The sequence below is a fragment of the Pelmatolapia mariae genome, linkage group LG4 (assembly GCF_036321145.2).
Source record: "Pelmatolapia mariae isolate MD_Pm_ZW linkage group LG4, Pm_UMD_F_2, whole genome shotgun sequence".
Taxonomy (NCBI): domain Eukaryota; kingdom Metazoa; phylum Chordata; class Actinopteri; order Cichliformes; family Cichlidae; genus Pelmatolapia; species Pelmatolapia mariae.
Window position 1 is genome coordinate 36,528,886 of NC_086230.1, and position 24,357 is coordinate 36,553,242.

The window sequence follows — 24,357 nt, forward strand, 5'->3', positions numbered from 1 at the left end:
CCTTTCATTTTCATTGTTATTCAGAAACTGACAGCTGAACAGCCTCATGGCAAACGCTGCTCTAATGTTTCTACTGTCATCTAATGCCAGCTTCACTCACAGAGCAGTTAAAGGTCAGAGGTCAGCCACAGTTTCACATCGATAAACCTAAAGTGTGAAGTGAAATGATTTTGGTTACAAACGTGAAGAAAGGTTCACCGATCTGAGTCATTACCTGTTACCATGGTAATATTAGCAAACTCCGTTTTAGCTGAACCTGCTTCCTGTAAAAGGACTCTGGGCTCTGACTGGCTACAGAGGAAGCAGACAGCAGTGGGCGGGGTTTAAATGTTTATTAATTATTTCCATCAGGATGAAAAACAAAACAAAAACATTAAAAAAAAAAAAACCCAGCTGTGATGACATGACAGGAAGGAAGTGTCAGGGGGCGGGGCTTCCGGGCAGCAGCAGTCCGTTTCAGCCAACAGGAGGATGGAGAGAGAGGCGGAACTAAACTGAAGGTCTGTCATTGCCTAGGAACAGTACTCCTCTGGCCAATCAAAACAGGGGAGGGACTGGCTCAAGCCAGGGTTGGGGCGGAGCCAAAGGGCGTGGTTAAAGAACGTCATCACTCTCGGCCGTGTGGAGCTGCGTGTCGTCGGCGTCCGTCATGATGCTGCTGTCCTGACTGTCGTCCACCTCGGCTGCTGGAGGGAGACAGGTGAGAAACTTGGAATAAGCTGACAACAGAATAAAATAAGTAACGTTTGAAAGATCAAAATGAATCTGGATAATGTGTGTGCTAAAATAATGAACGGTTAGAAAAACATCAGCACATTTCAAACTAGTGACTGCAGAAGCAGAAGGCTTCTGACTGCATCACGTCCTCAGGCCTGAGACCGCTCCTGCTGCTCTGCTCTCACTTGGCTGCGTTCAGCCACGCTTCCCTCGTCGCTCATCAGCGCCCGGCTCGCTCACACGCTCTGCTCAACATCCCATCTTGAGCCGGGCAGTAATTACTCATCTCTTATATTTATTTATCAATCACAGCTAGCTCGGTCTGGCTCGTGTTACAGTTGCTTCATGTCAAAATGTGTGTAAACAATCGTGTTGCTAGGCACCCAGCGTGCCGCAGCAGCGGTTTTTCATTTCTGTGGGGTGGAAATGACGTCCTCGATGCTTCCAGGTACAAGTGTTTTCTTTTGCGTTTGATCCACACACTCCAAAATTCAGTATTTGACAAAAAGCCCAATTTAGGAAACGCCCTGAAATATTTTATTTTAACAGAGATACGGGATCTTTAACGCTTGACGGACGCACCGGCGTGTCCGCGTCACATGGCAACGCAGCCTCGCCAAGTCTCCGTTTCCACTTGTGTTGAAAATTCAAACTGTAAACCTGACTTGGTGTTGACTGGCCGAGTAAAACCAGAGTTACGGGGAAAAACGAGATTTTCTAAGGACAACACTCGGACATGGGCCCAGGTGGACAACAGGAGGAGGGATACACCTGCAGGTGTCAGGGCTGTGACCTGCCCTGCTGCCCTGTGATGGACAGGAACTACTTTGTGGAGTGACACAAATCAGTTGCGTGGCGTCTTATTGTGACAGCTTCTGTAACGGGTTTAAATACACGCCCGAGGCCCTTGCTGCGTTTTTACATAAAGTTCATTGTTTGCAACATTTCTACATACATTTTAAATTTACGTTTAAAGTTCTGAAAATGATGTCAAACACGTTCACACTTTTCTGCTGTGAATACATGTTCTGTGAAGTGGTGCTGAACACAGTGATTCTACAGAAGAATCAAACCCAGGACTACAGACGGTAAAACGACATCATTTAAAGATGAGTATGGACTACTTCCTGTCTGCGTATGACATCACCAAACAGTGGCAACAGTGCGTACCTTCGTCCTCAGGCAGGTATCTCTTGTCGATGGCTTCCTTGATCTGGTTGTTGGCTCCTTTAGGGTCCAGGTCCATCGCCCAGCTGAAGTTCATCAGAGCCAGGTGAGTCTGACCCAGCTTCTTATACACCTGAGGCACAGGTGTCACAGTCATCAGAACATTTATTCATCCCTCAGGAAATTACAGGCTTACAGCTGCTCCAAGAAGGATTGCTCTGACTAGCTGCTTAATTTCTCTCCACACCTGGACAGCTTTCAGTGAATACAGCGTTTCTGATGACAGAAGAGGTCAAAGGTCACAGGTCACACTTACCTTTCCAATGAGGAAGTAAACCAGCGACTCTTTAGGAACGATCTGCTTCAGCTCCTCCAATTCCTGCAGAGCCGCCTGCGCGCACGCGCACACACACACACACACACACACACACACACACACACACAGATCAGAGGGGCAGACAGGACAACAGTACAAGCGTCTAAAAGCAGGGGGCGCCGTCTAAGTGGCGTGTGGCCTCCTGCTGTTGTCTGAGGTTCTCATGCTCCTTTTTCCCTGCTCATTTACACTGCAGTGAATGCTGCTGTCGCTCCCTTTCCTGTTCTGATGCCGTCATCAACCAATGAGAACTCAGCGTGCAGTCCACGCATCATGCAGAGAAGAAGCCACATGTGACCACGATAGAGAAACATCAAAGCTCCTTTAAAACTGATCTGAGGTCAGACGCGTCCAAACATGGATGCTGCGTCCAAACATGGATGCTGCGTCCAAACATGGATGCTGCGTCCAAACATGGATGCTGCGTCCAAGAGGAGAGAGAGCGTCCATCAGAGCTCAGGTCAAAGCCTGCAGCTCTGATGGGGGCCCTCAGCAGCTGTGGAGCTGACAGCTGGCACATCTGGAAAGGCTCCATCAGTGCTCTACGGTATAAACAGACGTTAAAGCAACATCTGCTCTGTGCTGACGTGCGTCTCAAGGAGGCCTTCATGTTTGAGCAGGACGACGCTAAACTGCAGACTGCATCTGTCCCAGCCGCACGGCCGCTGAACCGGCCCGCCTGCAGTCCAGATCTCTGACCAGCTGACAACATCTGTAGCATCATGTAAGCAACAACAGGACGAAGCAGAGCCAGGACTGCTGAACAGCTGGAATCCTCCAACAGACCATTGTAGACTGATGTTACAGAGGAAACACAGAGCTGTCCTACCTGCCCAGAGCACCTCACCAAGGCATCCTTGTTAGATGCCCGAACCTTTCGATGTGGAGGAGCAGCGGCTCTACTCTGAGCCCCTACAGGATGGCTGAACTTCTCACCCCATCTCTAAGGGAGAGTCCAGCCACCCTTCGGAGGAAGCTCATTTCCGCCACTTGTACCCACGATCTCGTTCTTTCCATCACGACCTACAGCTCGTGACCATAGGCGAGGGTAGGGACGTAGATGCACTCAGCTCTCTGTTCACCCTGACAGACCGGTACAGCGTCCGCATCACTGCAGCACCAATCCATCTGTCGTTCTCCCATCAATCCCCAAAAGCCTGAGATACTTAAACTCCCCCACCTGGAGCAGGAGCTGTCCCTGAGTGGGCGCTGCACCCTTTCCTGGCTGAGGACCGTGCTGATTCTCATTCACGAGCTCATCGATTTATTAAAAGGATTCATTTTCTCAGTTTTAACATTTGAAATGTTTTTATGTTTCTGTATGAATAACATGACTTCACACAGACAAAGGTCAAAGGTCATGCTTTATGTAATCTGATTACAGAACAGGCAAAATCAAGAGTATTGATCAGGGAGTTTGGTCACTGGCTCTGGTTTTTAATCCACAGAGCACTTTGTGATGTCACACAGTTCCACTTCCTGTCAGCTTTCAGACCCTCAGTGTGTTTTCAAACCAGCAGCTGTGACACACCACGAAGCTGTCCACCCATTAGAGCCCATTACATTCATCACAGTCAGTTCTGGCAAGTATTGATCACAGTATTGATTACCTTGTACTTGTCGTTGGCGAATAGGATGGAGGCTCTGTGGAACTTGCAGAGTGGGTTTTTGGGGTCAATACCGATCGCTCGGTTCAATGTTTCTAAGGCTGCATCAGACTTCTTCAGAGCATGCTGCACCTGCACACACACACACAGCAGAGGGTCAGTGCTACGAGCTAACAGCTCATCTGCTGCAGTCATTGCACTTCATTAGTCTCACTGGTCAGAAACAGGCTGCAGTTCATTCAGGGCTCAGCAGGGGGCACTCTGAGTTGTTCCTCACTGAACACGAGTGAATGCAGCTTCAGACAAAAACAGTTTAGATAAATCCAGCCGGGGCTGAGGGATATGATACTTCTTGGCTCTATAATGACAGACGATATGTTTAAATAACCTCCAAAAACTAAAGTAATTTCTAAAATTGGACCATACACTTCAAATCACCCATTCAGTGGTTTCTTTTTAATGTCTCAAGGTTACTTCTTCAGAGCAGTTGTTAGTTGATGTTTATTAGTTTGTCTCCTGTGTGGAGAACCAGCAGGTGGAAGTAAGGCTCTCACGAGACAACTGCTCGCTTCACGCCCCAAACCAAAATGGAGGATGCTGTAAAGCGGCCCATGGTGCCGTGACATCCCTCTCACGCATAAATCTTGTAAACATCTAAAAAAATGGAGCTGTAAAGGTTCATTCTGCACGTGCTCAGGTGCGCCCCCAGTGGGCGTGTGAAGACTTACCACCCCGATGTGGCAGAGCAGCACAGAGCTCTGAGGGTTGATGCTCAGGGCTTTCTTAAAGTGGATCTCGGCCAAGTTAAACTTCTCCTGTTTGTAGTAAATCATTCCCAGACCATACCTGCACGCACGCACGCACACACACACACACACACACACACACACACACACACACACACACACACACACACACACAATGAAGAAGATTAAAAACCATCATTACGGGTTTTTAAGAAAACATCTGGTGTCAGTGTCTATGAATGCGGAGAACAAGTGTTTAAAGCAGGAGTGCGGCCCACAGACAGCCCACTATGATGTTCAGTCATGATTGACCAAGAAATATTTACGTTTTTTTAAATGATGAAGAAAAAGCTGCTGTGACGATAAATACAAGTTGTGTTACCTCACTCCACAGACTGTCGTTTGACTGTAGTCGTTAGAAAAAAATATATCTGCGTGTTTGTGGTGAGCAGCAGGTGAAAGTTCATCATGTTCAGGCCTGCGGACCTGTGCGCACATAAACACTTTGTATACAGTTGATTTTATGTACCAATCAATACTGAACTGTAACTTTACTCTTTTACTGTGTTTTCATTACTTCTAACATGAGTTTGAGAGCTTTTGTGCTCCACTCTGGAAAACGCCTGCAGTGTAGGTTCTGCTCTCAGCTGTAAAGCTGCTCATTTCACATTTTCACTTGTGTCTTCCCACATGTCTCTGTGTACCTAGTCTGTACCACTACACTTGCTGTCTCGGAGCATCTGCCCCCCTCCTCCTTCCTTCTTTCACATAATGGTATGATCCCAGTTTGTCTTTGCATGTGACTGGCCCCATGGTGCGCCCATCAAAATAAAGCCCTGGCTGATGACGGATCATCAGTAACTGACATGAAATGATCTTTCCAGATATGACTGTATTGAACATTTGATTCCCCCGGTTAAAGATTTTTAGAGCAGCCCCATGTCAGGCAACAGAGCATGACATCACCCGGTTGGTTGGTTGCTTAGTAACATTAGTTTATGTTAGCAGTTCTGTCACTGGTTGGCTAACTGGGAAACGAGCACACATGCTCTAAAAACATGAATCACTTGTTTCTAAAGAGGCTACACCTGTCGGGGAGAGCAGGGCCCCGTGGTGGAACCTTTATACATGTACTGTCAGTGGGCGTGGTCAATGTGGAGGCGGGGTCAGTGTACCAGGCATTGTAGTGTCTGTTGTTGACTCTTATGGCATTCCTGAAGCAGGCAAGAGCTCGGTCCAGCTCCTCTGTCAGAACGAACTCGTGACCCAGCAGAGTGTACGCATACGCGAAGCCCGGGTCCACCTGAGACAGGTACAGAGAGGGAGGGACATCAGCTGACCCAGAACACAAAACCATTTCGGTGCAGGTGAGGTGGCTCCAGCTGACCGGAGACCTTCTTCCCAGAATCAGCGCTTGGTAACCGTGGCATACCTGGATGGCTCTCTGGAAGAACTTGATGGCGATGTCGTGCTCTCTCTGCAGGCTGAAACAGTTTCCTGCTACACACCAGGCCTGTAGACACACACACACAGCACATGTGTCTCAGTGTCACACAATCAGTGGGTTTCTGACCTGGACAGGTGAGCTCCTTACCTCGGGACAGTTCTTGTCCATGTCGGTCAGGTCTTTGGACAGCGCCGACAGGGCGACGTCTTTCTGCAGGTGCCACAGCGTGGTCGAGTAAATCTCCATCCCCTCTACTCTGTACGACTCGATCCTGCGCACCTCGCTGAACATACGCTCCGCCTACAAACACACATCGTCATGACAACAGACAAGCACCAGAAGTATCCAAACGAGGCTTCACCTGGGCTGGAGGCGGTCTGCAGGTGCGCCATGAGATGACCACAAAGACACCGCCCCCTTCCTTATTTTTTCCCTCCCCATGTCTGTGACGCAGATACGTTTCAGATAAAACTGAGTCCAGTGCCAGCGGTGCTAGTACAACCAATCTATCTGAACACACCTGCCCTGTGTGCAAAGGTAACCGCCCCTGCTGTTAAATCACGATGAGGCCTGATTAATGAGACCACGTCAGCACGTCACACCACCATCTAAAGACAAACCGAGGGGGTCTGAAAGACTGACGGAGACATTACTACAGTCAGACGTGGTGGTGTGACGGTCTGGGGCTGCTGCAGGATCAGAATGTCCAGCCATCAGTTCACACCCTGAAGCTCAAGAGCACTCGGGCAGCAGGACGGTGATCTGAAACACACCAGCAACTCCACCTCTGATTGGCTCTCCAAAGAGTCTGAACTCAAACAATCGCTCACTGACAGCCATTGGGGCAGGGAAGTTACTTTTGCACAGCACTGTGTAGAGGCGAGTCACGCCACCTAAAAAGAAAAAAAGAGTGTGCGTTACCTGTGTGTACTCGGCCAGCTCGAAGTAGCCCTTGCCGATGTGCGTGAGGACCCAGCCGGTATTGTAGTGCTGGGGGGGCAGCGAGGTCAGGATGTTTATGGCTTCTCTGCAATTGTATGAGCACAGCGCCAGGTAGCCCCGTCCCAGTTCCCGTAGCAACGCCATTATGCTGTCTGAAAACATATAACAGGTGCGTGACATAAACTGTACTTCCTGCACCGATTACAGCAGCCCTGGAGGAGGCGGAGCCTGGAGGCATACCTGCGGCGGCCCTCTGGTACTGTGGGATCTTTGTCTCAGGTAGACTCAGGCTGGGATCCAGTCTCAGGATGTCCAGGCTCTCATTCAGGTTGCTGCTGTTGGACGTCTTCGCCGATTTACACTTCGTCTTCCTGTTCGGGATCTTTGTCGGGAACTTCATCTTCAGCTTCTTACTGTTCTCCTGCATAGAGGAGGAGGACGGTCAGGAGGAAGGCTGGAGGCACCAAACAGGTGCTACTACAGGATGTAGTGGTGGTACTACAGTGAGCACTACAGTGAGTACCTTGGCAGTAGAGCTGGCGCTTGTAAACAATCTGGAGCTTCTTCTGGGCTGAACATTTGGCGGCCCCGACATGCTGGGACTGAGGACCTGAGGAGAGCCACTGAAACACAGACAGGTGATCAGAGGTGGACACACTGGTACCTGCAAGTCCATCAGAGGTGGTAAAGTGAAATTACGAGTCATCATATACAATTTTCAGCTTCTCCTCTGAAGATCACCTAAAGAAGATCAGAGCAGCTGAAGGGCCGACACGTTTGGATCATCAGGCAGTCGGCACTGATGCCTGCTGTGCAGCAGGTTCTGTGATTGGCTGCCATAGTTACCTGCTGTGAGGTGCAGAGGTCTGCGATTGGTTGAAGGGGATGGGGAGAACGTCTCTGCTGTTACCGCTCTGACTGAAGACAGACTTGGACTGACTGATCCTGGAAACAGCCTGAGACGAAGAGACAGGTACAGGTGAGCAGAGGGAGAGGGGTGGATATCATCCTACGGCTCGGGACTGTTTGTGTTTCTCAAAGAGAATGATGTAACTTCCTGCAGTGTGAGGTGAACAGGAAGTGTTTAACCTGTACTAGCCTTGTTGTGAACATTACTGGGGTCATGCAGGAAAAACTGAAACATGTCATTGTTGTTATTTATTTCAGAACCCCTGAGTTAGGATTAAGATCAAAGGTGTTGACAGGAAGTGCCTTATTTTGAAATGCAGTGTTTAGTGCGAGCCATTTGATGATGTTATGAAGGTTACGTGTGAAGTATGACAGTAATGTGCTTCCTGTTTGTTACATCTCTGTTATTATTCAAAGCTTCTACACAGCTGACTGGTGACCAGCAGGGGGCGACTCCTGTCTGTTACATGAGCAAACATCTTCCTGATTGGCTCGTTTCAGCTCCAGAACTCAAAACCCAAAGGTGAAATCACAGACACTCCTGTCTGTGTGTGTGTGTGTGTGCTGTTACCTTCTTGCTGGGGGCTGTAGTTTGTGTTTCCATAGTGGATGAATAGTTCTGTAGATATGTGGGGTCTCCTGGGCTGGGCTCCAAGGGCAGGATGCCAAAGCTGCACACACACACACACACACACACACACACACACACACACACACACACACACACACACACACACACACACACACACACACACACACACACACACACACACACAGTTTGTAAACACACTTCCAGCTGCAAAGGTAAGACTCCAACTCACCTGTGCAGGTGTTGTACTCACCTTGGCGTTAGTGGGCTGAGGGCTGCAGGACCTCCAAGTAAACTCCGCCCACTCTTGGGCTTGTTCTGTTTAGCTAAAAGTGAGCCAGCTGACGCCATGGAAACCGTGTTACCCAATAAGGAGCCGGTTTCTGGAGAGATGAGGGAGGAGTCGATGTAGGAGACGGACAAATCAGACGCCAGCTTTCCGTTTGATGATTCCAGATTCAGACGATTCAACTCCTAAAAAAGAAAAAAACGCTGTCAGCTGCTCATGGGTCAAAGGTCAAACAGCCGCGCTGCAGGTGTATTGCTCACCAGCGTGTCCTGTGGCGTCTCCATGAGGGCGGTGTCTAATCTATGGGAGGAGTTCTGGGCAGGGCTTACAGATGGTGGAGGCGGGGCAATGGAGCAGTTCTGTAGCGAGGACAACCTGAACACCTGATCTGGGTCTGGTTTCTCTCCTAGAACACAGAGCATCAAGTGCAATTGAAGTCACGTGGAGCCTGACAGTGCTCGTGACTCCACAGGAGGATGTGTGCGTTACCTAGGTGACAGAGGTTCTGGAAAGGCGACCAGAGGAACGGGTTGAGAGTTAGACTCCTCTGAAAACACTCGGCACCTTTGGCAACACGATCTGTCTTACTGCTCACAGAGAGAGAGAGAGAGACAGGTGAGTCAGCAGAGCATCCTAAGCATCCTCACCTGTGGAGCGCAGGTGAGTTTGGTTCTTACCAGTAAATGTGCCCCAGTAAAGATAGCGTGAAAGAGGCCGAGTCTCCAAACTCTGTGATGATGTCATCCTGACTCTTCTGTTTGTTCAGCACACCACCAATCAGAACCTGCTCTCCTTCCGCCAGCCTGAGAGACAAAGAGGCGGGGTCAGAGAGGCGGGGTCCGAATGGATTCTATTTCCTGATGTTTATCATTTCTGACTACTTTTACATTTACCTGTGTGTGTGTGTGTGTGTGTGTGTCCATGTGTTCTTACTTGCTGAGCTCCACGCAGCACTTTGCCAGCAGGAATCGAACCTGCGGCGTGGAGCAACTGTGAGCCTTCAGCAGCCGGTAGGCTTTGTAGGGCTTCCCCGAGCGATAATAACATGTGGCCAACAGATAAAGCGCCTCCTCTGACCTCACTGACACACACAGGTGAGACACACAGGTGAGACACACGGGTGAGACACAGATACTGACAGGAGTGTATGTGGACACACAGACAGGTGTTACCTTCAGCGTAGAGCCTCTCTGCGAGGAAAACAGCGTCCAGGTAGGCGTAGTGGTTCAGAGCCTGCCACACTGCAGCCTGACAGAGACAGACAGGTGAGGCGCAGCTGGGAGGGGCAAGTCATCTTACAACAGGTCACATGATAAACTGTCGGGGGTCCGGAGCAATGCGCTGGCCTCAGGTGTGCCCGACATTCATTTGACTCTTTATGAGCTCATTGGTACCAGAGGCACTGAATCGAAGAGTCGCATCATCACTGCCACGGTGGACCACGGAGCTCGCAATAATTCCTGAAGTTAGCCGCGTATGCTAGCCGTGCCATAGCTTACCACATGACATTAACTTGTCGGCCACTCTGGACAATAATCCTGAAACAGTGAAAAACCTGCTAAACATGTAGATGTAGCTAAAGTGAATAAACAAGTGTAAATACGCTGTCGTAACAAGCATCTTGCTCACTATGTGGAGACACTGGGCCAGGGAGGGCTGACGCTGACTTACCCCCCCGACTGTGTTCGCTGATGCTGTGGAGTGTAACCCTGCCCAACTTCATGTCACACGATTTTCACCACGTTACCAACGAACCCTCAAATGATAGTGGATGAGATATGAATTTTCATGCTTATCAGTGTTTTGTGTCACGATAACAAACCTCAGTCACTGGGTCAAGTGCTCACGCTCACTGCTCAGGTATTTATTTACCTGATTGTATGTTTTTATTTCAACAAGTCAACTAGGGCTGGGCTTTAAAATAAAAAAAAATTAAAAAAAAAAGATTTCCTGATTCAACTTGAATAACACAATATCGATGAATTAAATCCTGACATCGATTTTTAAATATAAATGTGTTTTGAAACTCCAGAATCAGCTTAAAGCTCACAAAAGAAAGACCAGGTCAACAAATCCCCTAAAACATGTGGAAACAGGTTCACCTGACGGCACGGTCACGCCGTCGGGTGCCGAAAGCCGACGCCTCACAGGTTTAGTCTCCGCCCGAGATAGCCTCCCGTGTCCCCCAGCTCTGTGGAGTGTTTCATACAGGCCTGTGTCAGGGTCAAATTCAAGCACCTTTTAAGCACTTTTAAGGTTAATTTTCGAGCACATTACCAAAAAAAAAAAAAGAATCCATGTTTCACCTCACATCACCTCAGTAAGACCATGAGAAATTTAAAGCAAAACACCCTTGGCTTAAACACCTTTGTTGCCTTTTGTTAAAACACAGAGACACAAGTTGCCTTATATGCATATAAAGCAACTCAAAACACACATTTAGCTTCAAAATTAAGATGTGGAAATATGAACAAATCAACTTGTTAGAGATATTCATCTCTTGTTGGAAACAACCACCCAACAAAACAAGAGACCTGGACCAAACACCACAAAACAACACACAGTCAGGCCAAATGAAAAAGTCTTCTCAGCAGATACTGATGCTTCTTTACTGTGTGACAGCCAACATAAAACTGTAAGATGTTTAACTACACTGCTGTGTGTATTATTGCTGAAGTCCTAAATGATCACCTTGAAAGTGTTTGTGCTAATAACATCATGTACAGTAAACAGGCAGGGAGAACAGCTCTGACTGGGAGGGGCTGTGAACACATGACTCACTCAGTTCATTCGACATAGGAGACTTTAAGAATGCACGAGCATCAAAAACCTGTTCATCTAATCTATCATCTGTGATATTATTATGTACAGCCATCATGTATTATCTCCCTTAAATAAGCAGGCAGCCTTAAAGTATGAAACATATGTGTCTCCTGATAGTGCCCACAGGCCTCAGTGTGAGCTTGTTTCATGTGTAGGTGCTCACAATAAACACGTTTTGAATGAAAGCCGGGGAACTTCGGGAGCACAAAAACGTGTCTACTCTGTGCACGTATGGATCGTATTAGCATTGTTTCCCCCTGAGGTGTTGCCAAAGACACCGAGTTCCATAAATCACCATAACTAACTGTTATAGTAGCGCTGCTGTATTGCGTCACACTCAGTTCATTTCAATCATTTGTCCAGTGAGTTTGATAGCTAGCAAAAAACAATAATAACTTTAAAAATTAGCATGTGTAATGTACACATACTCAAAAATGTTAGTGCACCCATCCCTGCTAATGTTTGGGGGGGGGGCAGACTGACATGCAGAGGTGCAAGCAGCCCCAGGTGGACAAACTTGCGACTCATTTTATGTCTCTATGTGATAAGAAAACTATTCACACAGTTATTTGTGCTGAATGAAAAACAGTTACAGGTTCCAGCTGTTTTAAGCACCACAACCGAAATCTTCAAACCTTGAAAAGACAATATCAAAATCCACAAATCTTTAAGGGTTTCAAGCACCTGTACGAACCCTGTTCGTAAACTGTTGATGATGAGTCTGCATGTTCAGCGAGAGACTGCCATCTCTAGACCCAGCTGTCTTAGCTAATTATAGGCCAATATCCAACCTTCCTTTCATATCAAAAATCCTTGAAAGAGTAGTTGTCAAACAGCTAACAGATCATCTGCAGAGGAATGGCTTATTTGAAGAGTTTCAGTCAGGTTTCAGAGCTCATCACAGCACAGAAACAGCTTTAGTGAAGGTTACAAATGATCTTCTTATGGCCTCTGACAGTGGACTCATCTCTGTGCTTGTCCTGCTAGACCTTAGTGCTGCGTTCGATACTGTTGACCATAATATCTTATTAGAGCGATTAGAACATGCTGTAGGTATTACAGGTACTGCACTGCAGTGGTTTGTATCATATCTATCTAATAGACTCCAATTTGTTCAAGTAAATGGAGAGTCCTCTTCACCCACTAAGGTCAATTATGGTGTTCCACAGGGTTCAGTGCTAGGACCAATTCTATTTACATTATACATGCTTCCCCTAGGCAGCATCATTAGAAGACATAGCATAAATTTCCACTGCTATGCAGATGATACGCAGCTCTATCTATCCATGAAGCCAGGTAACACACACCAATTAGTTAAACTGCAGGAATGTCTTAAAGACATAAAGACCTGGATGGCCGCTAACTTCCTGCTTCTTAATTCAGATAAAACTGAGGTTATTGTACTTGGTCCTGAAAATCTTAGAAATATGGCATCTAAGCAGATCCTTACTATGGATGGCATTACCTTGGCCTCCAGTAATGCTGTGAGGAACCTTGGAGTCATTTTTGACCAGGATATGTCCTTCAAGGCACATATTAAACAAATATGTAAGACCGCTTTCTTCCATTTGCGCAACATCTCTAAAATTAGAAATATCCTGTCTCAGAGTGATGCTGAAAAACTAGTTCATGCCTTCATTACTTCCAGGCTGGACTACTGTAATTCGTTATTATCAGGATGTCCTAAAAACTCGCTGAAAAGTCTTCAGTTAATCCAAAATGCTGCAGCAAGAGTACTGACAGGGACTAGAAAGAGAGAGCATATTTCTCCTGTCTTGGCTTCCCTTCATTGGCTTCCTGTTAAATCCAGAATTGAATTCAAAATCCTGCTCCTCACTTACAAGGTCTTAAATAATCAGGCCCCATCTTATCTTAATGACCTTGTAGTACCATATCACCCTATTAGAGCACTTCGCTCTCGCTCTGCAGGCTTACTTGCTGTTCCTAGAGTATTTAAAAGTAGAATGGGAGGGAGAGCCTTCAGTTTTCAGGCCCCTCTTCTGTGGAACCAGCTTCCAGTTTGGATTCGGGAGACAGACACTATCTCTACTTTTAAGATTAGGCTTAAAACTTTCCTTTTTGCTAAAGCATATAGTTAGGGCTGGACCAGGTGACCCTGAATCCTCCCTTAGTTATGCTGCAATAGACGTAGGCTGCCGGGGATTCCCATGATGCATTGAGTTTTTCCTTTCCAGTCACCTTCTCACTCACTATGTGTTAATAGACCTCTCTGCATCGAATCATATCTGTTATTAATCTCTGTCTCTCGTCCACAGCATGTCTTTCATCCTGTTTTCCTTCTTTCACCCCAACCGGTCGCAGCAGATGGCCGCCCCTCCCTGAGCCTGGTTCTGCCGGAGGTTTCTTCCTGTTAAAAGGGAGTTTTTCCTTCCCACTGTCGCCAAAGTGCTTGCTCATAGGGGGTCATATGATATGATTGTTGGGTTTTTCTCTGTATTTATTATTGTGCGATCTACTGTACAATATAAAGCGCCTTGAGGCGACTTTTGTTGTGATTTGGCGCTGTATAAATAAAATTGAATTGAATTGAATTGAATTGACTGAGATTACCCATAATGCATCACTGAACGACACAGGAAATCATTCCTGCCTGTGGATATAATTGAACTCCTCCACCTAACTACAGCCTTTTGCAGTAAAATAACAAATGACAAAGTTTCACAGGTTAGAGTAAAATGTTGATCGTGTATATTTCATCTCTGTAATATTTATAACTGAGCTATTTCTTATATTTTGTAAACTTTATAAAATACTGTAATTTGTATGTTACTGTTATTGGGTTGGGCGATTGGACGAATCTATCCACTATCAGCCTATCGCCCATCATTCTGATATATTTGCCCATGAGTAAGTTTGCTAATAATGATGGCGCTAATAGATCCAGCCAACAGAAAAAACAATAATAGCGCTGTTTTAACAGCACCCTCTTTCATCTGCGAGCAAATGCCCCCTCCTCAGAGAGCACCCAAACACTTGTTGATAGAGCTGCAGAAGCTGCTGATAGCCTAGCATACTCAGCCGGATGGTGAACACATACATGCTCATGCAACAAACGCGATTAACAACTAACCCATCAGGACCAGACTGAGTCAAAATCCCTGAAACGTCTCTGTCAACGCATTCCGGGCAGTTTGTCCAAAGTTTGTTCATTCTGCGCTTCAGATGGGTTGAGAGCGTTACAAATTTTAATCGCGTCAACACCGGATTAACGTGTTAACGCTGACAGCCCTAATTTTTTGGGAAATTAGTTCGTCCATGTTTGGTCTTCAAATCAGTCCGTGCATGATTACATTGCTCCGCCCATCATAATGTCTGCGCATGCGCAAATATATCACCCATCGTCAATTATTGGACTGATGATTGTCTGTTGGAAAATTTTTACATATCGCCCAACTTTACTGTAAACAAGAATGATTAAAGTACTCTGATTCTGAAAAGTCAGTGAAGCAGCAGCAGGAGAAGATCCAAACTACGCTTCACGTTTGAAAAAACATCAACATGAATTCTTGCTCCCACCATGTTAAAAAAAAAAAAATCACACTTCCTGCACAGCTCTCTCTCTCTTTGTGTTTCCGGACTAGTCTCCAAACAAATCTGTTTTCTGCATTATTCGCTTGCTTATTACGCACCAGTCTACAGGTTATGTTCAGATGTTGATTCATGGTTTTGTTCATTTTTTGATCTACTGCAGAATATTTTCAAAGGGTGAATGTTTGTCTGTGTGTCTATGTGTTAGCCCTCTGACAGACACCTGTCCGGGGTGGACCCCGCCTCTCGCCCTATGACAGCTGGGACAGGCTGCAGCCCCCCACGACCCTGAAAAGAGAATGGATGGATGGGTTATCTGCTATACAAGACCATGCCAGAGCCTGTGTTTTATCCTCAGTTACTTTGACACAGGGCCTCTGCTGTGATGCTCACACCTCTGATGAGGTCTCACAGTGTCAGCTTTGTTTTCATGCACAGATAGTTCACACTGAGTCTGTAATCGCAGAGAAACGTTCAAATAATTTAGAATTAAATGTTTTTCATTTACAAGGTTCAGACGGTCGTTTTGACAGTACACATCCAAGAAATATGATCATCATCATGACATTTCTGACTGAGTCACAATGTCATTGAATCTAACCGAGTCGGGACCTTCGAATCAGCTGTCGAAATCAGTGATGATCCCAGCCCCGAGTCGACGTAGCTCAGTTGTGATTGATGACAGCGACACTGAGGTGAGCTGCCCAGTACAGCGCTGCTGTTAGTTTGTCTTCTCCTCACGGCCGTATATGAAACTTCTTTTAAAGTGGATCTATCTCAGTGGCACTTAGCAAATAAACTCTCGTGATGTGAGAACGTAATCAAACTGTTGATCAGAGGGAAATTAGTTTAAAGCAGAGGTTCCCAAAGTGTGGAGCCCGCCCCCTAGGGGGGGGTGCAGAGCCATTGCAGGGGGGTCGCGGTATGAAAATGGTAATGGTAATGGCCTGTATTTATATAGCGCTTTTCTAGTCCCTAAGGACCCCAAAGCGCTTTACATATCCAGTCATCCACCCATTCACACACACATTCACACACTGGTGATGGCAGCTACATTGTAGCCACAGCCACCCTGGGGCGCACTGACAGAGGCGAGGCTGCCGGACACTGGCGCCACCGGGCCCTCTGACCACCACCAGTAGGCAACGGGTGAAGTGTCTTGCCCAAGGACACAACGACCGAGACTGTCCGAGCCGGGGCTCGAACCGGTAACCTTCCGATTACAAGGCGAACTCCCAACTCTTGAGCCACGATCGCCCCAAAAGAAGAAGAAAAAAAGAAAAAAAAGAGCGCTTGGACACTGCTAGCATAATGGACAGGTTTTCGACAGGGCTCCCACACAAACGCAAAGCAGGAGATGAAGCATCGCCAAATATGTTTTCAAACCAACTTCCTTCTAAGCCAAAGACTAGAAAATATGGTGAAGCATGTCTTCCCTTTGGCTTCACCTGCACAAGTGCCAAGGTAGGTCTCCCCTGCAAAATTAGTTTTCCCTGCGTCGGGAGCACGCGCTGGGCTCTCCAAATCACGGACAAACAGCATCCCACATTCTTGATTTTTAGTTCACAAACACTTCTTGTAATAACTAACTACTCCTGACATGTTGGAGATGTTAGCTCTTTATACAGTTACAGCAGGATACAAATAATATCAGGCTGATCCTGCCGCAATTTGTTCCCCCGGTTCAAATCACAGACAAACAGGATCCCACAGCTGTTTTTGTTTTTGAACCTATTTTGCACAGAGAGACATTTTTTGAAAAATGTATTGATAGAAATGTTGAACATTATTACACAGGAAAAAAAACAACTACACGTAAAATAATTACACCGTGACGCCTCTGCCTTTCTAAATGGAGGGACAGTAACTGCGTGTGTATGTAAAACCTGAAGATAGTCAGATTAACAGTATTTTGTCTCTATCTGCCATTCTGCAATCCAGCTCATGTAAACAATAACGTGGCGCGCACAGCGTGACGTGAAAAGAGGCACATGCCTTTGACGTTGCGTGACGAACTCTGCATTCCTCGTCCACACGTAAACGCAAAAAAGGAGTTTTAAATAATCTCCATTTTCGGTGAATCGCAACGCCGTTTACGTGTTGACGAAAGGCCCAAACGCATAGAAACAGCTGCGTTTTCAAAAATACCCGTGTAGGTGTGGACGTAGTGTAAAAGAGTTAGTAGTATATACTACTAACTCTTTTACGTAATAAAATAAGTAATAAAATAAAATATATATTTTATTACTACCTGTAATTTATTGCCGTTTACTTGTATTTGCTTAATTGTTTACTAAATGTTTGAGGTGTGAAATAAACCGCAATGGAGTTTGTAAACAAAATATGGGTGTGTGTGTTTGGAGGATGTGTTTGTGCAGGGGGGGGGGGGGAGGCGCGCGAACATTTTTCTTGTAAAAAAGGGGGGCCTGGCAAAAAAAGTTTGGGAACCACTGGTTTAAAGACACTACAGTCTAATGTTACCTGGCATGACCTCAGCTTGTGAGATTGTTAGGTAGAAATTGTTACATGTTGCCATTATTGTACTTAAATTTGTAAGCCTTGCCTTAAACTGTATGATCAAAGACATTCTTCTGTTTCTGTTCTCCTCCCCAGCCTGTTGAATGGTGAGGGGGGGCTATAGTGTAACTGTAGGCACGTCCTATGTGAGGGTTCGGCTTTCTTATTTAGTGAGGATGTTTTACTTCTTGCTCTTTATCTCCTCACCTGTGTTTGTATATGGTAAAAGCTAAGCCATATAGAGGAGTGAGGGGAGATGACCCTTTGTGATCAGCAGGAAGTCACTGAAACGCACGCCCCCCCACACACACACTGTTTTAACCTTTTGTGACCATAGGGCTTTGGAGCGTGGCCACAATTTTTGGTCGAGCCACCATGTTAGTAGGTCAAACAAAGGGCTACAGGAGCGAAAGCACACGGAAACATCAGCTATGGCTCGTACTTGCTGTGTTGTTGGTTGCAGTGTTAGATCGCACGATCGGGAAGGGAATAAGCTGGAAAATGGGCTCTTTTTATCGTCTCCCCTCCTGGAAGCAACGCGAGGGATCTCATGTATCTGATATTACCAAACGAAGACGTCAGGCTTGGATAGCAGCGGTGAGACGAGCTGATGTCGAGTTCTCTGCCATCATTTTTCGTCGGTGTGCTCCCGACATTTTCATTCCGGTAAGTTCTAAAGAAATTCATATTTCTCTTTATAGGCTTTTAGTTTTATTTTCAATGCGCCGAGGTCATAGAAAATTAGAACAAACATCCCAATGTGTGATGCAGCAGAACTGTGTTGTGTTTATGGAGTCGCTTATCGGTGACAACTCCAGAGTAGCAAGTGGAATTTGCCTTTTTTGCGGACGGTGTGTTTATGTTTTCATCTAGAGCAATTTTTTGGGGCAGCTGCTGAGGAGAAGTCAATGTTATGTGCAACCTCTGGCTGTATCTTGGTCATACAGTCAACGTACTCACAACGTGGAGGCTTAAAAATGGCCAAATCTTGTACCCAGCCGTTTGTGAATTAGATGTGCGCCTCCAGTGATTTGTAATTCCGAAAATGATTCGCCGTGTATGCGCTGACTCCACAGACAAGGTACGAGAAGGTATCGGGGTAGGACAATGGCGGTAGGTCTTCAGGGTTTCTACTCCACTGCCGTATTTCATACGGGTCCACATTACCGATGCACGCTATGTTTTCCAAGTACCGTCTCTTGGCGTCCGGGCGCAAACGGTCTCGATACAGTCCTTTGACTTTTCAGCTGATTTTAAGCATGGTTCTGGCAGTCGTCCTTCCAACACAGTGTGTTTGTTTTGATTCGTGGTCTTCTAAGATGGTGCCGCAATCCCACAATGCACTGCGGTGTGACGTGAACTCCAAAGCCCTATAGGGGGGTTTTTACAATGGGTGTTTGTGTGATCACTGAGTTAATAAAAGAGCTGCGAGAGGGATCAGGTGAGGAGCTTGCAGCTTCAAGACCCTGGTCCGATCGGCTCCCCTTGCAAGTTAAAATGGATCGAGCCCGGTCTTGCTTTGTTCACGGGAATGAGTCTCTAAACCAGCGGGGCCTGTAAAGCGCAGACCCAACAGACATCATGCTGTTGTTCAGCCATGTCTCAGACGCTCGCATGTCTGATCTGCTGACCGCAACTCAATGTGACAATGTTGAGATTAAATACGTTCTTGTAGGATTTCTTATGTTAGAGCCCCAACTACAGTCCAGGATTGAGGCTTAAGGTGAGGAGGAAGAGGATGAGATTCCCGTATCCATTTTTGTTCATATTCTTCTATCCAAAACAGGAATGTGATTTAAAAAAGAAGAAAAACATATTATTTTTCTGTCCTTGATGATTGCTGCACCTAACCACACAGTACGTACGAGTGATTTCTGTATGAATTATGAACCAAGGAGTTCAGAATCCAGAGCTCAAGGGCTCCGATTGGTACGACCCTCCAACTGCCCACCCTACCAAAGCCAGGTCAGGATAGGCTGAGCCACAGAGCGTGGAAGGACCACACCTGTCCTAACAGTAGGAGCCTGAGTGAGAAAGAGGAAATGATGTCAGAAAACATCAATGAAAAGTAAAGTGACAACGTCCCAAAACACAGACAAGGCTCTGAAGATGAGGACGCCGCTGAAAAGGAGGTGGGAAGAGTTAGAGTGTGGACATCTGGGCCGTCTGAAGTTGGATAAAGAAGCAGAGCCGCTTGTTTCCATAGAGACAGCACCGTTCTCACCACTTACGACACAACGACACGCAGTGACATCATAAATGTATTTGCCCGCTTCACTGTAACAATGCGATGACAGCAAGCAGAGCAGAAAACATCCAACTTCAGTCACTGACCATCGTTACCAGACACACAGCTGCACAGATGTGTCTCACCTCCACATCTGGAGACACAGACGAGCTTCTGTAAGCCTGCTGTACACACACGTGTGTGTGTGTGTGTGTGTGTGTGTGTGTGTGTATCTGTGCAGCTTCTCAGATTCATTTTGCATTAAATCCACAGCCAGGAGTTCTGGCTCAGTTTGCTGTGAGAAACAGAGATCTCCTCCCACACTCAGCTATAATCAGTGTATTTCAACAGAAAACACACAGTTATTGATCAAACGCTGGTATTGATCAGTAGAAAGCTGAAGGACTACGAGCAGTACAGGTTTACCTGACTGTAAACAGTTTTTGACTCCAGGTTAAAATGAAGGCTGTGTCACCTGTACCTGCTAACACCGAGCCATACATAATCAATAGCCAATACCGCAGTTAGATCAACACTCTGTGTGCTGCCATTGGTCAGCACTCCAAACATACACCTGAGAGCATCATGTGAGACAGGCCGTGTTTATGCCAGACTGTTATCGATCAGGTCAAACTCAGGAAAGTTATTGATCAATGCGCTGATCGATCACTGCAGCTGTTCCGTTACTGACGTCACTTCACTTTAACTCTGCAGTCACAGTTTACCTGAGTGAAATCACAAACACACCTGTGAGGAGACATTACCCATCAGTCTGCGGCTGACATGGCAGCTAACGGCTAACAGCTAACGGCGGTTCATGTTACCGGGCAGTTAGCTGCCATTAGCCTGTGTTAGCTGTGAGAGTCTAAGGGCCGCGGGATACCTTCATCTGTAGCCGCTGATCTGCGGTCAGACTCTGACATTAACAGACTCCCAGGGAACGGATTTCATCGTTTTATGAACTTTAAAGCAGAGTTCCTCCTCACCGAAGCTCCGCTGAGTGTTAGCAACTGCGTTAGCTGCTAACCGAGTCATGCTAACACAGAACTCCATTTGAAATCCAACAGTTTCTCTCGGCACTCTCACCTGCACACATCTGAAACTCCGTGATATACCTGAGAACATCGGGCCCTGTTCTATGGCAAATTCTGCTCACAGTCAGTGACCCACCCACAGCTGGTTCCGGTGAAACACTGACTTTAAAGAGTGTCTGTTCGCTCTCTGCGGGTCATTTCCCCTCAGCCGGACTCAGGCCTCTTCAGATGGACCTGCTCGGGTTCCGGGTGGTTTTATTTTAAAATTAGACCGTGTTCGTTTTTTGGATCTGAGCCCAAAAGATGTGCGGAACAAAACGAATCATGAAATTTCAAATAAACTGACCAATTTCCCCTTTAATTAGATCGGAAATACCTGGAATCTTAATCTGACAAATCTTTAAAGGTGCCTAGCATAAAATATCTCAGCTGTACCGGGTGTAAATTAACAGCTCTGCGTGACCCGAACGGGCCGTGACAGAAGGTACTAACGACCACCAATAATCGCAGAAAACTCTCTCTGTGCCGTCAGCGGCCCTCTGTAGGGCCTGCGGCCGAGGAACAGCGCTCTCACCACGGATTGCACCCGCCGCTAAGGCCGGGGCGCAGAGACAGGCACAAACTTCATACATGCTCCGCTCCCCACGCGTGACAACGAGCCAAAGATGTGTATTCATACCTGGACAGGTTCCTGCAGCACCGTCATCCCGCTCTGAGACTCCTTCTGTCCGGTCCGGGGGTCTCTTTTCTCTCCGCTCTTTCTTCACTTGAGTCTCAGGAGGAGCTGCAGCCGAACATTTGAACATACCGACCGTTAGCAACCGAGTATCGCCGAAGATACCCGAGGAGGGAAAATGCCGCGACGGACATGAGCGACTGTCAAACGGAGAAAGCCGAAGTATCTCCTGCGCCCTCTGGTGGTAAAACTCATTACAGCGGTGTTCAGTGTTCTGTCGCCTCCTGGTGCTCAGACTGGTTAGCAGCAGCAGCAGACTGGCTGACATGAAGTCGTGAGCCATTTACAATGGCGGCTTTAAATAACCTGGGGTTGTGGTCTTGGGGAGATTGACTATCCTCGGGGAAGATCCTGAACCCCGAGTTTCTCCTAATACATCCATCAATGTGTTTGTGTGTGAATGGTATGGTAACTGCACCGTATAGGATCGTAACACCCTACAATGGATAGTGAGAGCAGCTGAGAAGATCATTGGAGCCTCTCTTCCCTCCATCACAGACACTTATAGAACCCGCTCCATCCGCAAAGCCAGCAGCATTGTGGAGGACCCACACACCCCTCACACACACTCTCCACCCTGCTGCCAAAAAGAAAGAGGTACCGGAGCATCCAGGCCCTCGCTGATGCAGAACAGTTCTTCCCCCAAGCCGTCAGACTCCTGAACACCCAGTGACTGGAATGACTCATACACACACACACACACACACACACACACACACACACACACACACACACACACACACACACACACACACACACACACACACACACACTTTCAGACACCAGGTTACTATTTGCACATTTTGCACATTTCCATTGCACTGCCTTGTGTTGTCTTGTGTCTGTATCGTCCTGTTCTGTCTAGAGTTGCACTGTCTTGTTTTTTTGCCATTTTTGCACGTTGCACTTCACGCAGTCCTGTGTTCGTCTGTTATATGTCATGGGGAGCACCAGAGTGTCGGAGGAACGATGTCTCCTTTCACTCTGTGCTGTACCACTGTACATGGTTGAAATAACAATAAAAGCCACTTCATTTAACTTTGAATGAGACTTGCAGTAGAAAGGTGTTGTATCATTACTGCTCCCCTCTGCTCATCTGATAGCAGAATAACTGACTGTCGAGGCTGAATGGATGTTCCTGCATCAGCCACAGAATGGTGAGGATGGCCCACCTGTTTCCAACTCAGACCTCCACAGAGAGGGTGAAGGGAGACATGATTTATATTGGTCACTTCCTGGGTGGGTGTTACATGTGTTTTTGGTCTGATGTCTGAAATCAGGTCTGTGTTTAACACCACTTTAGAGTTATTATTTTAAATCCTGTCTGGCAGCTTCAGAATTATGATCTGAGTGCACCATGGTGCCAAACACATTTTGCTTTTCCAAGGTCAGCTCTAAAAACTCTCTATAGGCTCTTCCTGTTCAGGTGTTTCTTTTATCTGATTATTTCTTCATTTCTATTCTTGTTTTTACAGTTCTTACATTATGTGTAGTATACAGTATGACAATGCCTGAGGACAACAAGGGAAGATGGAACAAAAGGATAAAGTACAAATAGAAATGCAATGTAATGTAACTGCTGCACCTGTAAGAAAACAAACATACAACACCTGGAACACAAAAAACTGACCATGTCCTGCAGGGGCCAAGGTGTCCAACATAAAACACGTCAGTAAAAAAACACTGTGAATGCTGAAGCTTCACAACCAAAAGGCCCGGCAAGAGGGTTGTGGGCTCGAATCCAGGACGTGCCCGGGGCCTGTGTGCAGTTTGCATATTCTCCTCATGTCTGCGTGGGTTTCTCTGGGTCCAAACACAGGCAGTTATTGTGTGAATGTGAGTACAAACCATTGTCCATCTTGTGACAGGCTGGCGACCTTTCCACAGTGTACCCCGCCTCCTGCCCTATGAAACCCCCCGGTGACCAGTGAGAGTACAGACATCACACCTAAAGCCAGATGGTGCTGATGTCATGTGACTGTCATGTCCAAGCTGGTGCACAAGCGGTGGAGTTTATTAGAAGAACTGTTGGCATTAATTAGACCTGTTCATTTATCGGTTGGTTAAACTGTCAGCTAATGTGCTAACATAAACATCAGAAAAATAAAAGAAAGCTTCCATCACAAATTATTTTTTTGTGGATTCATATCTAATATTTTAGAATCCATAAATGTATAAATGAGACAAACTGATTACAAAGTTTTGTTCATCTTTTCCTATTGATAAGACTCCCCTAAATAATTAAATGATGTTTTTTCCACCGTCTGCTATAGCGATATCCTTGTTATGGGTGTTTGGTTTTTTACACTGATTTCACCTTAAAAATTGACATGCTGGAAAACTTTTTCTGCAATGTCACTTTTTTATCAGATAGTTCCACTGGTCCATGTTCTTTTTCTCTGTATGTATTATTGTAGGCTCTACCTTACAATATAAAGGGCCTTGAGGCGACTGTTGTTGTGATTTGGTGCTGTATAAATAAAATTGAATTGAATTGAACTGAACTAAGACCAAAGTGAGGGACACCCATCAGTCTGGGGTGATGGGATGAAGACAGGACAAAGAGCCATTAATAATAGCTAATGATTCAGTGCAGAGAGGCGTAATAACACATAGTGATGAAGAAGAAACACCCAGTGCATCATGGGAATCCCCCAGCAGCCTAGGTGTGTGGGTGTGAGC

The 24,357-nt window shown here is 46.4% G+C and overlaps 1 protein-coding gene across 2 annotated transcripts; it reads right to left on the reverse strand.

Annotated features, from left to right (window-relative positions):
* Positions 1-315: 315 nt before the first annotated feature.
* Positions 316-21,762, reverse strand: cdc27 (cell division cycle 27). 2 transcript variants are annotated; one of them, XM_063472634.1, is made up of 20 exons: positions 21,619-21,762; positions 9,962-10,037; positions 9,723-9,870; positions 9,467-9,592; positions 9,279-9,376; positions 9,050-9,195; positions 8,754-8,974; positions 8,483-8,582; positions 7,849-7,958; positions 7,526-7,625; positions 7,243-7,423; positions 6,982-7,154; positions 6,208-6,360; positions 6,046-6,126; positions 5,789-5,916; positions 4,596-4,713; positions 3,871-3,999; positions 2,201-2,275; positions 1,888-2,017; positions 316-683 (listed from the first exon to the last, which is right to left on the reverse strand). In XM_063472634.1, exons 1-20 carry the CDS (start codon positions 21,643-21,645, stop codon positions 595-597), a joined length of 2,409 nt encoding a protein of 802 aa, XP_063328704.1. In that variant the 5' UTR covers positions 21,646-21,762; the 3' UTR covers positions 316-594. The 2 variants fall into 2 exon arrangements, with proteins under 2 accessions (XP_063328704.1, XP_063328703.1); XM_063472633.1 differs by having other exon boundaries at positions 316-686.
* Between the last annotated feature and the right edge of the window lie 2,595 nt (positions 21,763-24,357).